Raw genomic sequence first — 13,186 nt, forward strand, 5'->3', positions numbered from 1 at the left:
TTGATGAGATCAAGGAAGCCATATCATAAATTGCTTGTAACAAAACGCCAGGTGCAGATGGCCTTCCAATCGAATATTACACCACCTACTCCACTGCTGTCACGCTGCGACTTTTGGAAGGCTTTCGAGAGGCATTTGAGCAGGACCGCCTACCAGAATCCTTACGCGAAACCCTAATAGTGGTGCTACCTAAACCGGGGTGGGATCCACTGGACGTTAGTCCATTTCGTCCCCTGTCTTTGCTAAATTTGGTTTGCAAGGTATTGGGGAAGTTACTGGCAAACTGAATAATCCCTATAATGCAAACATTAGTCCACCATGATCAATCAGACTTCATTCCAGGCTGCACTACTTTTCTCAACATACAGCACCTATTGCATATCATTCAAAATACCCCACCTGATGACCCACACTAAGTGGCAGTTTCCTTAGACATAGAAAAAGCCTTTGATACCCTGGGATGGGATTTTCTCTTTGTGAGTCTCGAATATATGGGATTCGGACTGTGACTTCTCAGATGGATTAACACGTTGTACACTGAACCGCTGGCCAGGGTGAAGAAGACAGGTCAGGTTATTTATAATTGTTTTGATATTCAGAGGGGGATGCGTCAGGGATGCCTGCTCTCGTCGCTTCTCTTTGCCTTGACCGTGGAACTCCTTTCCTGTTATCAGCGTGATGGTGCTGAAGCCTGGGGTACACAAGACTTGCGGCGATTCCACGTCATGTCTCTCTACGCCGAAGATGCTCTCATCTACCTTAAGGATGTACGTGCCACACTTCCATAGATTGAACCGCGCCTGTAGACCTTTGGTGAGATCTCGGGTCTCCAGGTTAACTGGTCCAAGTCATGCGTGTTCCCGCTGGACCCATGTCCCCCCACCAAAAGAGTGATCGCAGCTGACTCCCACTTGCAGTGGAATTATGACACCTTCAAGTACTTAGGAGTTCATGTTTATCATGCGACACATGACCTCCTTGATTGTAACTTGTACAAGGGGGTTGCAAATATCCATAATTCCCTCACTTTCAGGCGATCTTTACCACTCTCGCCGATTGGCCGTGTGGCGATATCCAATATGTTAATCCTACCCAGACTGCTATATCTATTTTCAGCATTACCTGTAGTGGTACCGCGTGCCTTCTTCAAGATGCTTGATGGCCTGTTCCTGGATTTGATTTGGGGTGATGGATGCCGCAGGGTAGCCCTGTCAAAACTCCAAGGCCACTGACATAAGGTGGGTTGGGTGCCCCAAATTTCGAGCTATATTATGCAGCAGCTCAGCTACGATAGCCGGTGACATGGTTACTCTCACCAACACACCCGGAATCACACGCTATACAGTCCCGCGTAGGGACTGTAGCGGTGTACACTTGGCTAACAGACACTAGTAGCCCTCACAATACTATGACACAGCCAATGAAAGTAGCCCACACATGCTGGCATCGTTTTCTACTTCTCAAGGGCCCACACATCCCTTATTCATTGGAGATTTCCGTTTGGGAAATACCCGGGATAGTACAGAAAACACAAGCTCATGATCCCAACCAATGGACTGAAAAAGGGATTACCCGGGTGAGGCATTTATTCTCGGAAGGTACACTTAGGTCGTTTCAGGACGTCATCACTGGATACTCTATTGCACCAGGAAAATTTCTCACCTATTATGTTACAATACAGGTCATGCTTGGCCTCTGTGGAGTAGTGGACACAGAACCACTCACATCTCATACATTACATATTTTTTTGTTAGCCAGGAGCACTCGTCACACTATTACCACCTTATAAGCGGCATTACATTCACCTGAAGTCAACCCCCTACAGAATGCGCATGAGAAGTGGAACGTGGCGTTGCAGCAGCCACTAACTGATGCAGAATGGAGTAGGGCTTTACAGACTGTAAAGGGGATTTCCAGAAATGCTAGATTCAGATTTACACAATTGAATTCTATACATCAAGCATATCTGGACCCCCATAGCATCCACCGCATGTATCCCGCACACAGCCCGGGTTGCCCACGCTGCACTTTGCCCTTAGTGGGATTTTACCATATGGTGTGGGAATGCCCGGTGTTACAAACCACCTGGCAAATGATAACCATGATAGTATCGGGCCTGACCACCCATACCCTACCCGTGACACCTACCTTTTGTCTCTTGGGCATTTGTCCCTTAAAAAAAGGGGATAAGTACCTTCACATGTTCATTGATTTAGCCTTTGTATTATTTAAACGCAGGATTGCTATGGCTTGGAAATCTCCGACCCCTCCGGCCATATCCCAATGGTTAAAAGATCTGTTAACTTGGTCCAAAGCAGAAGCACATCATCTTTGTTGGCTTCGAGCTCGAGGTATTATCTGTATGGGTGGGGAATGCTGGGATCCACTTGTAATTAACGTGGAGGCCAAGAGTGATTTACATCCACCCTGGGATGCTATGCCCCATGTATATATCAAGATGTCGACAATGAACGTCTCCATTACATACCACTGTCCCTGGATGCTCAGCACTGCACTGAAAACAGCACTCACTCCATCCCATCGTATCCCATCGCAACATATATAGTCCCACCAATGCATTGTTATGTTTTTTTGTTTAATAGTTCTGTTGATGTATATAAAAAATGTTTACATGTTTTTGTACAGAGAGACTCTTTGGTGGGCCTCCGACTAAACAAGGTCTAATTGTATGAGCACTGATACTGTCTATAAGGATGGCACTTTGCTCAGTGAAATAATATATTGTAATGTCTTTCATAAGACTGAAAACTAATATACAAACATGAAAAAAAAGATACGGCGCACCATGGCGGTAGTTAGGGGAACTAGCGTCAACATTTTTGACACTAGTTTGGAGCTTTGCAGGATTTGCGGGATCTATGTATTCTACAAACTTCATGAATAAATCAAGTATATCTTGAACCTTTCCTGTTCCTGTCATCTGTGTGATACCTTCTTAGGAGCACAACATTATGGGGAAGAGCTGAGAACCAACTGTGATCTGCTTAGCCATTAATGGACAATGGCCATGCGGAGTTCCTTGTGAAGGGAGAAGCCGGAGGTGCCACAGAAGTGTGAGTTGCTGAGTGATAGTCACAATCATCAGTGAGCTTGTAGATATTTACAAGCTGTTGTGAACAGACTGTGTTACACCAAAGGAGACAGTACTTCAGCATTGATTGAAGCTCCATGCAAAATGTGAAAAGGACACGAACATTGAATTGGCGCACTGGAATCCGTTGCATGCGTGTATGCATGTGGCAATTTCGATTGCCTGCCCGGTACACTTTAAGGTAGCAGTTGGATGATGTGCCAGAAGAATGTGGAATTTTAAATTGGGAAAACCTTGAAGTCTGTATGATGTGTAGTCATGAATACTGAAGCAGTGAATATTGCATTTTGATTCACAAGTTCGAGGATTGGGAGTAAAGAAATCCAACAAGTGTCAAATGATGGATATATATCAAGTAGTTATTCAGTGATAACGCTTTCTTCTGTTTATCAAACTATTATTTTAACTGTTGTACTGTTACAATACACTAGAGGGAGGTGACTACAATTTCAGCATGGCTAATGGAGGAGATATGTCCAGCAACCTCCAAATATTTTACAAAATTCTGGCAAAAAAAGTGCAGCAATTGAAGCATTGAATATAGTGTTTGAAAATTGTTTTGTTGCCACTTATGGTGTAAACTATTCACCACCTACACAGCTTGCATTATATTTCAATTGCTTGAGATCTGAAGGTCAAAAGATTTTTGATCATGTGTCTGAAATACTGCCAAGAGAAGCAGACAGGGATGGATGGAATGTTTATATTGAAGCACACAGAAGGCTTTTGTTATCTTTCTTGATGCATTGAGTGTGGCTGTGGAGCACTTCAACTTCTAGTCCAGGAAGCAATCCAATTGTGAAAGCATTGATCACTATATGACTTCTTTAAGGATCCTAGCAATCACTTGGAATGTTGAGAATTGAGTTGACCAATAGAAAGAAGATCAGATTGTGCGGAACTGTGCATCTAAAAAAGTTCTAGAACATTTGTTGTGTTGCACCAATCCTTCACTGGTGGAGACAACTAAGATTGCTAAGGGTATAGAGCATTCAATGTGGTCTGTGAGAGTGATTGCTGGAGAAACTAGTGAAAATGATCATATGAGTGTGAATGTTCTTAGTGAAGTATAAGAAGCCACAAACAAGTGATTTCCATGGGGTGCATATTGTTATAGATGTGGATCTATTGTCAATTGGTAATAGTGTTAAGTGTTCAGCAATCAGGAAGAAATGCAATAGGTGCAGGAAAATTGGCCATTTCATGTGCGTTGGTAAAAGTACAATTCGGTCAAAGTCAGAAGTGTTCAACAGGAAGACGTTCAAGAGGTTACTGAGAATGTTTCTAGTGTGTTTTAACTGTGCAAGTTGATGGCGGTAAAATAGCTGATAAAAATGGTCTATTTTGTAATGTGTTTATTGGGTAAAATGGCTGATTCTGAGTCACCTGTGGCCATGCTGGATGAGTCTACTTTTAAGGTGCTTTGAGGTAACAAAAGATGTCAATCTGATATTCGCGCTGTTGCCTGTAGTATTGAGGAAATTCAAACACTGGGCTTTGTTTTTTTGAAGACTCTTTGCATTTTTCAGGTAGGGAAGTTATCACCAAAATATATATAGCAGTTAATAAAAGAATTACTATGGATTGGGTGGATCAAGGAATGTTGAGAATCATTTTAAGGCCAGGTCCAACAACACCTATTATGCTTGTTGAACAAACATCTGAAGATGTAGAGGGTTTTCTTAAAATATATGACAGTGTGTTTTCCGCAAAGATAGGAATGGTCAAAGGTTTTGAACACAAAATCATCTTGAAAGATGTAGCTGTTCCGGTAGAGCACAAAATACGTAATGTACCACTTACTATTAGAAAAGATGTGCTAAGCATCTTGGAGATTTATTCAACAATAATATCATTATGCCAGTGAATTCCTCTGCATGTGTTAGTGCAGTTGTCATCATGAAAAAGAACGAGGGGGCAAATGTGTTTATGTGCTGATCTCAGGTCATTAAATAATAACATTTTGGTTGATTGTCACCTCCTGTCCAAGTTTCAGGAATTATTGACTCTGACTCTATTGACTCTGCTATTGGGGGTGCTAAATGTGTTACTACCATTGAACGGAAAGCTGCTTTCCACCAAGTAGTTCTAGAAGATATATCAAAGCTGTTGTCTACTTTTGTGACCCCCTTTAGGGCTTATAAATAGCTCTGGTTGCAGTTTAGTTTAGCTTCGGCAGCTAGCGTTTAAAAAAAGTTAATGCAGTGTCTGTTTAAGGGTGTTGCGGGAGGGCAAGCCTTCCTGGATGACATTCGTACTTTTGGCAGGGATGTCAACGAACATTATTGTATATTGGATAATTTTTTAAGTATTTAACAAGAGCATGCTATGACTATGTTGAAAGATAAATGCAAGTTTTTGAATGACTCTGTTGACTATTTACTACTATCTTTTGACTATTTAGGTCATAGTATAACTGTGGAAGGAAATAAACCTTTTCTAAAGCTTTGAGGGATGCTTTGTGTCTTACTAACAAAGATCAACTTAAATCATTCACTGGGCTAAGTGACTATTAGTTTTGTCCAAGGCTATAGTATTATTATAGAACCTTTAAAAATGTTGAAGACAACGGAAAAATGCATTTGGACTGAGAAGGAAAAAGTCGTCTTTGAAAGCATTAAAGAAGAGTTCCTCCACTAAAGGCACATTTCAGGGTAAGCCGTGCATTATAACTGTTAATGCCAGTGGTATTGGATTTGGAGCTGTGTTGTGCCAAAGAGTGTGAAAGTATGAAAATACCATAGCTTTTGCATCTAGAGCTCTCATAGAAACTGAAAGTATAGTACTATTGAAAGGGAAACACTTGCATGTGTGTGAGGCAATAAGGAGTTTGAGAATTGTATTTGGGAACCATATTTCGTCTGTGTACAGATCATAAACCCTTGATTTATTTACTAGGAGACAAGTGTTCCAATTTGAGCCCTGCATTTTCATGTCGATTCGTATTTTTTCAAAATTGTTTTGTTTTGAGGTACAATACATTGCGGGTGGTGCGAATATTCAAGTGGATTGTCTGACCAGACTATCATTCAGTGATGGTGGTGAAAGGTGTGACAAGGATGACAAAAATGAATGTGTTGTTGCAGTTGTGGATGTGATCAAACATTATTCGGGGTCTGTTTTTGTAAAAGAGTGGGTGGAGGCACGTGAATGTGATTCAGTTATGGTTAAGGTCATGCACTTTGTGCGGGATAGTTGGCCCTCCGTCAAGCATTTATATGGTGAGTTGTTGAGTTTTTTTCAAGTAGCTGATCTGTCTATACAGAATGATGTATTATTATTGAGATGTGAAAAGTTTGTGGCTCCAGTCAGTCTGAGGCAAAAAGGTATGGATTTTGCACAAACTGGCCATTAACGAGCAACCTCCATTATGAAATTTTAAGACAATATTTTTCATGCCCTACTATGGATGAGCTAGTCGATTCGAATGCTGGTACATGTGAAACCAGTCTGAAGTCCAACAAATATTGGAAGCTCAAAGATAGTCTTTTATAACCGGTACCAGTTTCTGAGCATGCTTGGGAAAAAGTGGTTATTGACTTTCCTGAGCAATTTATACAACTACTGGTACACGAGTGGTATCTCATAGTAATTACAGATTACTTTTTTAATAGATTTACTATGAGTTTGTTACGCAAATGTCTTCACAAGTTGCCATTGACTTTTTGAAGAGGGTTTTTTTTCAGTTGCAGGTTCACCTTCTGAAATGGTAAATGGTAATGGAGCAATTGATTTTGAAAATAATGAAAACATATTTACATGATTGTGGTGTTAAGCATTTTACAGTCACATTATACAGTCCCCAAGTCAATGGCGAGGCTGAGAAAGCCAACAGAATTCTTAAAGATGTTATACAGAGTGTGTTGACTTGTGGTGAAGATGTGGAGATTTTGTGAGAGGAAACATATGGGTGTATAACAATTGCCATCATAGTACCACTGACGTGTTTCCCTTTGTTTTGTTTGTTAAGAAGCAGGAAGGCTAAAACTGAGTTAATTCATGGGATGTCTGATAGAATATTGATTGCAAAAATATTGTGTGGACAGAATATTGTGTAAAAAATATCAGGGATCAAAATATCGGAAAGCAAGTGCAAATAGGTAAGTATAGATTAACTATTATTTACTCCATACCTACCTTGAAGACATATATATCGTTAAGGTATGTATAGGCAGAGTTTAGTATAGTAAACCTTTGCTTTCCCATAGAAACTTAACTTCACAATATTTCTGCCACTGATATTCCTGAGGCAATGTTTTGTCCACATGATATCTTTTCCTTGATATTCTTTCCAAACATGATTTTGCGACTCGTTGAATGCAAAGTGTTCAAGGGCTGGTGAATGGGTGTTTCTTGAAAGCATATTATGACAGAAAACATTTCATTTTGTTTGGTCTGAAGATGTGAAGTAAGTTCTTGGGTTTTGTTGAAGAATATGAGACCTATGAGGTTCAAAACCTGTTTCAGTTTTAGAGGTCTGTTTCGGGTGGTTGAGGTAGCACTCAGTTCTGTGAAACCTGAAGATGGAACTTTTGGTTCTGATTAATAAAATGCAGGGTAAACTTTTTGCCAAAAAATCACAGAGTTCTGGGGATGCGCTAGCAACTTTGAAGGGACTACATATCCCAGATTGCTTTGAGGCCCCACGGGCAGCCATTTTCCACAGCACCTGCACCACTTGACCAGACCAACGAGCGCTATAAAGCATGTGGGGGCACTTCGCATCGCGGGATGAGCGTGGGACGAGTACGGGTGAACACCGGGCCGAGACGGGCCCGTCTTAGCCCGTCAGAGACCATCAGAGGCTGGGCTGGGCCCATACTCTTTAGACTTTAACTTTTTGATGCATATATTTGGGTTATTACTGTCGTAGGCATTTTTAAATCTTGGTAGCCTTTTCCCTAGTGACCTGTGGCACAATGGGGAAAAGAAAGGTGACTGCAAGTTCCACGTCCACTTCACAACCTCATTCCTGGTCCTCCATTGATAACTTTCTGGTACCCGCAGTGGATTAGGTTTCAAATTAAATTAAGTTGTCAGAGCGCCACTTTTCTTTAGTGGATAGAGGATATTAAATCTAGGCTCCCTAGCAAGCCCTTGAGCCCTTCCGCCATATGCAACATTGGTTCTGCAAATATTCGCGTGATGCTCCACCCCCGGCCCCTGTTACTCAAACCCCTTGCGTGGACCTGGAAGGGCTGGTTTTGGATAACATAGCTGGTGATGTAGATGTGAGTACTATTAATTGTTCCGGTATGCCAGATGTTCTCTGTGGCTCCTTTGACTCCCGCCCATTACCAAAAAGGTGATGGAGGATTGCTAAATCAAAAATTAAAACTGCCCCAAAAGTCACAGCCCTTGACTCAAGATACTCTCATGTTGACCCTTGGGCCTCGCTGAAGATTTGGTTCAATGATTTATTGGACTCTAAGCTGAAACTAATCCATACTTGATTAGCAACACTAGAATCTAGTTTGGGTAATTTAGTCTCAGTGTCGGTGAAGGACCCCCTGCAAGCACGGTCAGTAGCATCTCAGTCAGGGGCCCCCGATTGCCCCTCTGTTAGGGGGATGGTTTTGAGACCAAATCACCTTCCTAAAGTAGCCACACAAATCTCTACAGGCTTTCAGAATGGGGGTAGAGACAGTAGCTCAATTGACCAGCTGGCCACTCTTCCTGTAAATTCACACACACAGGAGCTTAATCCTCAAATTGCAAATAGTACTCCATCCCTTGGTAGCCAGCATGAACAACAGCAGGATGTCCACCCCCTACCCCAGTACCCGGTTATAAATCTGTCACCAGCCTCTTGCCCATATGTGGTCATTCTGGATAATGGCCCTAAGGTTCAAGGCCCCATAAACGAATCTACCTCAGCCCTTAAAAACAGTTATTTTTTGGTTAATACAAATGTAAGCTGTATGTGGGACCTTTTTACAGAGATCCTGTTTGTCCGTCCGGTGGGTGGTATAGGCTCAGTGAGGAGACAATCACTTGGAGACCTCATGATTGTCAACTTCGGAGATCCGAATGTTGGCAGGGAAATTTTAACGCTCGCTGATGCCAGTATGGTGAGGCTGAAACAGATTAGGGGCCAGATGTAGGAAGGCATTAGCGCCTTGCAAACAGCGAAAAACGCCATTTGCGAGGCACTAATCCCCTCACGCGATGCTGAAACACATATTGCGAGTCGGTACCGACTCCAAAATGTGTTTCAGACTCGCAAATAGGAAGGGGCGTTCCCTACCTATTTGCGAGTCGCGCCGCGATGTACGGTTGATTTGTGACCGCGAAAGCGGTCGCAAATCAACCCGCAGTTACCATCCACTTCAAGTGGATGGTAACTCATTCGCAAACGGGAAGGGGTCCCCATGGGACCTCTTCCCCTTTGTGAATGCTCACAATAATGTTTTTTCAGAGCAGGCAGTGGTCCCATGGACACTGAACACTGAGAACACTGAGACTTTCCATCAAGCCCCTCTAAGGGGCTCAGGGAGCCGCTCCCTTCCAAGCCACCTTCCACTTAGCAATCACTACTCTGTTTTGAGTGAATTGGTGGGTTGTCTACCACTGGCAGCCCAAATTGAGCCTAGTAGAACTACTGGGGAGGGGAATTCGGGGGAGAAGGGACATATTGTCACCCAGCAGATTGTATCTGAAGTTAATCCACCTGTAAATGTTCCAGAGAAACTGTCTGCTTTGCCATCCAAGAGGTGTTCATCAACTGATAAAACTCAACACTGGAAACTCCTTAGTTGGAATGTGGCCAGTTTGGCTTCAAAGACAGAGGGCAAGGGCTTGGCGGCTATTTACATCACATTTTGATATTATCTTTATGCAGGAAACCTGGGCTGTTTCAGAATTGGTTATTGGTGGATACACCAGCTTTAGTAAGTTTGGCACCGCCTCACCTTCACGTCGTGCTAAAGGGGGCCTGGTGGCCTGGTTTAAGGTCAGTCTTGATTACAAGGCCTTACCAATAACAACGGACTCAGATAGAATTAATGCATTTGAAGTTCATTGGGGTGGCAAGTTAAGAATTTATCTGGTGAATTACTGCAACAATAACTTTGCATCTACTAACAACTCTTCCTTTCTTGACCTCTCTCTAGCTATCAGTTGTTTGACTGATAGGGCTCATGCGAGTGGCAGGCCCTTTAATGTACATTTGGCAGTGGATTTCAATGCCAAATTGAGAGATGTATCCACCTCAGTGGATTCTCCCTTCGATCCCACTAGTAGGGAAATGGATCAAACGGGGCTGAACCCGAAGGGACGGCACCTATATGCCCTCCTTCTGGTGCACGACTTGGTTAGCCCCAGATCCTGCCCAGATATCTCAGTGGCACCAACTTTTATTGCCCTGGGCTGCAGCTCTACAATTGATTACATATTTGTTTCCCAGAATCTCTTATCCCTGAACAATGGGCTTGAAGTGATTCCCTCAGTTTTCAGTGACCATAACCCCTTGGCGATCCAAATTAAAGTGCCCTCCCAGACTAAACAGAGAGACCTTGGTCCCAGACTAAAACTAGGGACAAAGGACAATTGTAGGAGTGTAGTTGTATTTCTCAGCAAATCTGGCGTTTATTATGGACCAGGTGCAAACCTCCCCCCATCACTACAAACATTAGGTCAAATAAGCAGTGGGGACCCTATATTTGCCTAAAAGGTTTTGCTGAGTTCACGTCTTATATTAGGGAACTCATGAGTAGACCAATTAAAAATGTCCCTTTGACTGGCTGCCCGTGGTTTGATAGATCGTGTAGGGTAGCCAATGCCTCCCTGCGCCAGGCAGTTAGCCAAAATCCTAGAGACAAAGCCACTGTCATTGCTTGTAGAAAGGCATACACCCAGGCGGTAAAACAGCAGAAGGCTGAAGTTAAGATAGAGCAGTGGGAAAATATAATAGATGCCTCTAAAATGAAGGACTCCTAGGCTTTTTGGAGGGTAGTTCGGGCTAGCCTCTCAGATGGCAAACTGCCAGAAGCAATTACATCGCATATCTGATAACCTCATGCTTGGGTTGGCCATTTTTCAGGTATCTATGGGGCTAACGAGGTAAGGGGTCAATCTGTACAGATAACTTTGCCCTTGAACCCTTGTTCCCTCTTTTTACAGAATGAGGTCCTAAAGGCGATTCGTGACAGTCTCCCAAATAAGGCCCCCGGTCCGGATCGGATCCCGATGGGCCTTTTCATAAAATACCCAGTGTTTTGGGCCCCTTTGTTGACCAGGATTTTTAATATGGTGTGCAGGGTTGGTCCCCTTATATCGTGGCAAACTTTTGTAGTGGTTCCAATTTTGAAAAAAGGCAATACCCTAGACCCTAGGTGCTATCGGCCAATCTCGCTGCTAGACTCCTCCTCAAAATTAATGGGAAGGGTGGTTTTGGAACGTTTGATCTCTTGGGTGCAGGGGAAAAAAATTATTTCTTGGGCCCAATATGGTTTCAGGAAAAGTCTGGGTACTATTGAGCAGTGCCTGAACCTTTACTTTCTTAAGGCCAAGTACAAGTATGTGAAAGATGGGTCCCATCACTTGGCCTTTATGGACTTGTCTAGCATGTTTGATTATGTTAATAGGGAAAAGCTCTGGGCAATTCTTCTAAAGATGGGTCTTGATGACAGCCTAGTAGATCTTTTGAGACTCCTTTACCAGGGCCAGAGGACAAAAATAAGGTATGGGTTGAATGGCGAGACCACCTCCCATTTTGGTGTAAGTCGGGGTGTTCGCCAATGGTGTGTCCTCATCCCCATTCTGTTTTTTATACCTTAATAACCTAGAGAAAACCTTGATTTCTACAGGAGCTGATGTGCCCCGCATACACAATAACGCCATTCCAGCCCTACTGTATGTAGATGATGCAGTTTTACTGCCGAGGACTGCAAATGGACTCAAACTGCTAGTGGATAGTTTTGTTGAGTTGATGAAAAATTTAGACCTGGAAACCAACTGCTCGAAGACCTTTGTAGTGGTTTGTGGCCCTAAAAATACTAAGCCGTGCCCTATGCGGGAGAACGAACTTTAACAAAAGTACGTTCCTTGTCATATCTGGGGCTAGAATTTGAAGAAGCATGCTGTTGGCGTCCCTGCTTAAAAAACAGGATTTTGCACATGGTGCGTAGAGTGGGTATTACCCACTCCCTGGCCGCCAATATAGGGTGGAAGCCGGTTGCCCCCATATTGGAGGTTTATAAGAGAAAACGTCTGCCGGCTGTTACCTATGCCATGGGGTTGTGGGGGTATAAAGATGCTGGAAACTTTCATGTAGAGGAAAATCGATTCTGTCGCCAGTTGTTGGGTGTCCCGCCCTCTACTCCCCATTTTTCTGTCCACCAAGAGTTGGTTCTTGAATACTTACAGGATAGAATTAGTGTTGCCCCGTTGGAGCTCTGGTCTGCAATTTGGCTTAATAAAGAAGCCGCCCTCAACCAGCTGATAATTCAGGATTGCCTTCTTAGTGATCCCGCTTGTTCAATCCCATGGATGAAATACATCAAAGGACTTCTGAATGAAGAAGGTTGCCCACATTTGTTAAAAAACTGGCATTTGCTTACCAAAAAAGACAAAACGTGGATATGTGACCGCTTCCTTGAGTTAAGGTGGGCGGCTCGTGAATCAAATGAAGTGGCCAAGGTAACTGTCAAAGATTACTGTATGGTACAAATGTGCCTGGGCCTAGCCCCTTATTTATTGTTTTACATAATGTGTATGAGAGATTGCTTTTAACCCGCTTCAGACTAGGGTCCCTTTACTGATTCCTGTCCTTTCCTCAAGGACAGTTCTCCTCCAGCACTATCTGTATCTGCCCCTGTGATGAGCACTCCCCACAAACGCTGCTACATTTCATGTTCTTCTGTAAATACTATGCACCTCTAAGAAAATTGCGCTTGGTACCTCTGTTACGGAATTATAGCTTTACCAATTGCAGGGCTGCTTTCTTTTTCTTTGGTAGTTAAATGATTATGAGGTATGTAGCTCTGTGGGACATTTTTTTAAAGGAGCTGTGGCCTGGCATAAGAGGATGCTGTTTTAAAACAGTTGGGATGATTTGTTCATAGGCAAGGACCT

At 43.0% G+C, this 13,186-nt stretch overlaps 1 protein-coding gene across 1 annotated transcript in view; it reads left to right on the forward strand.

The window, feature by feature from the left end:
• The window catches only part of LOC138301785 (taste receptor type 1 member 3-like), a 164,873-nt gene that overhangs the window by 102,595 nt on the left and 49,092 nt on the right, over positions 1 to 13,186 (forward strand). Inside the window, exon 4 of the mRNA XM_069242287.1 lies at positions 675 to 767. Within this exon, the coding sequence (XP_069098388.1) occupies positions 675 to 767 (93 nt within the window). The remainder of the gene's footprint in view (positions 1 to 674; positions 768 to 13,186) is intronic.

This window comes from Pleurodeles waltl, chromosome 6 (assembly GCF_031143425.1).
Source record: "Pleurodeles waltl isolate 20211129_DDA chromosome 6, aPleWal1.hap1.20221129, whole genome shotgun sequence".
Taxonomy (NCBI): domain Eukaryota; kingdom Metazoa; phylum Chordata; class Amphibia; order Caudata; family Salamandridae; genus Pleurodeles; species Pleurodeles waltl.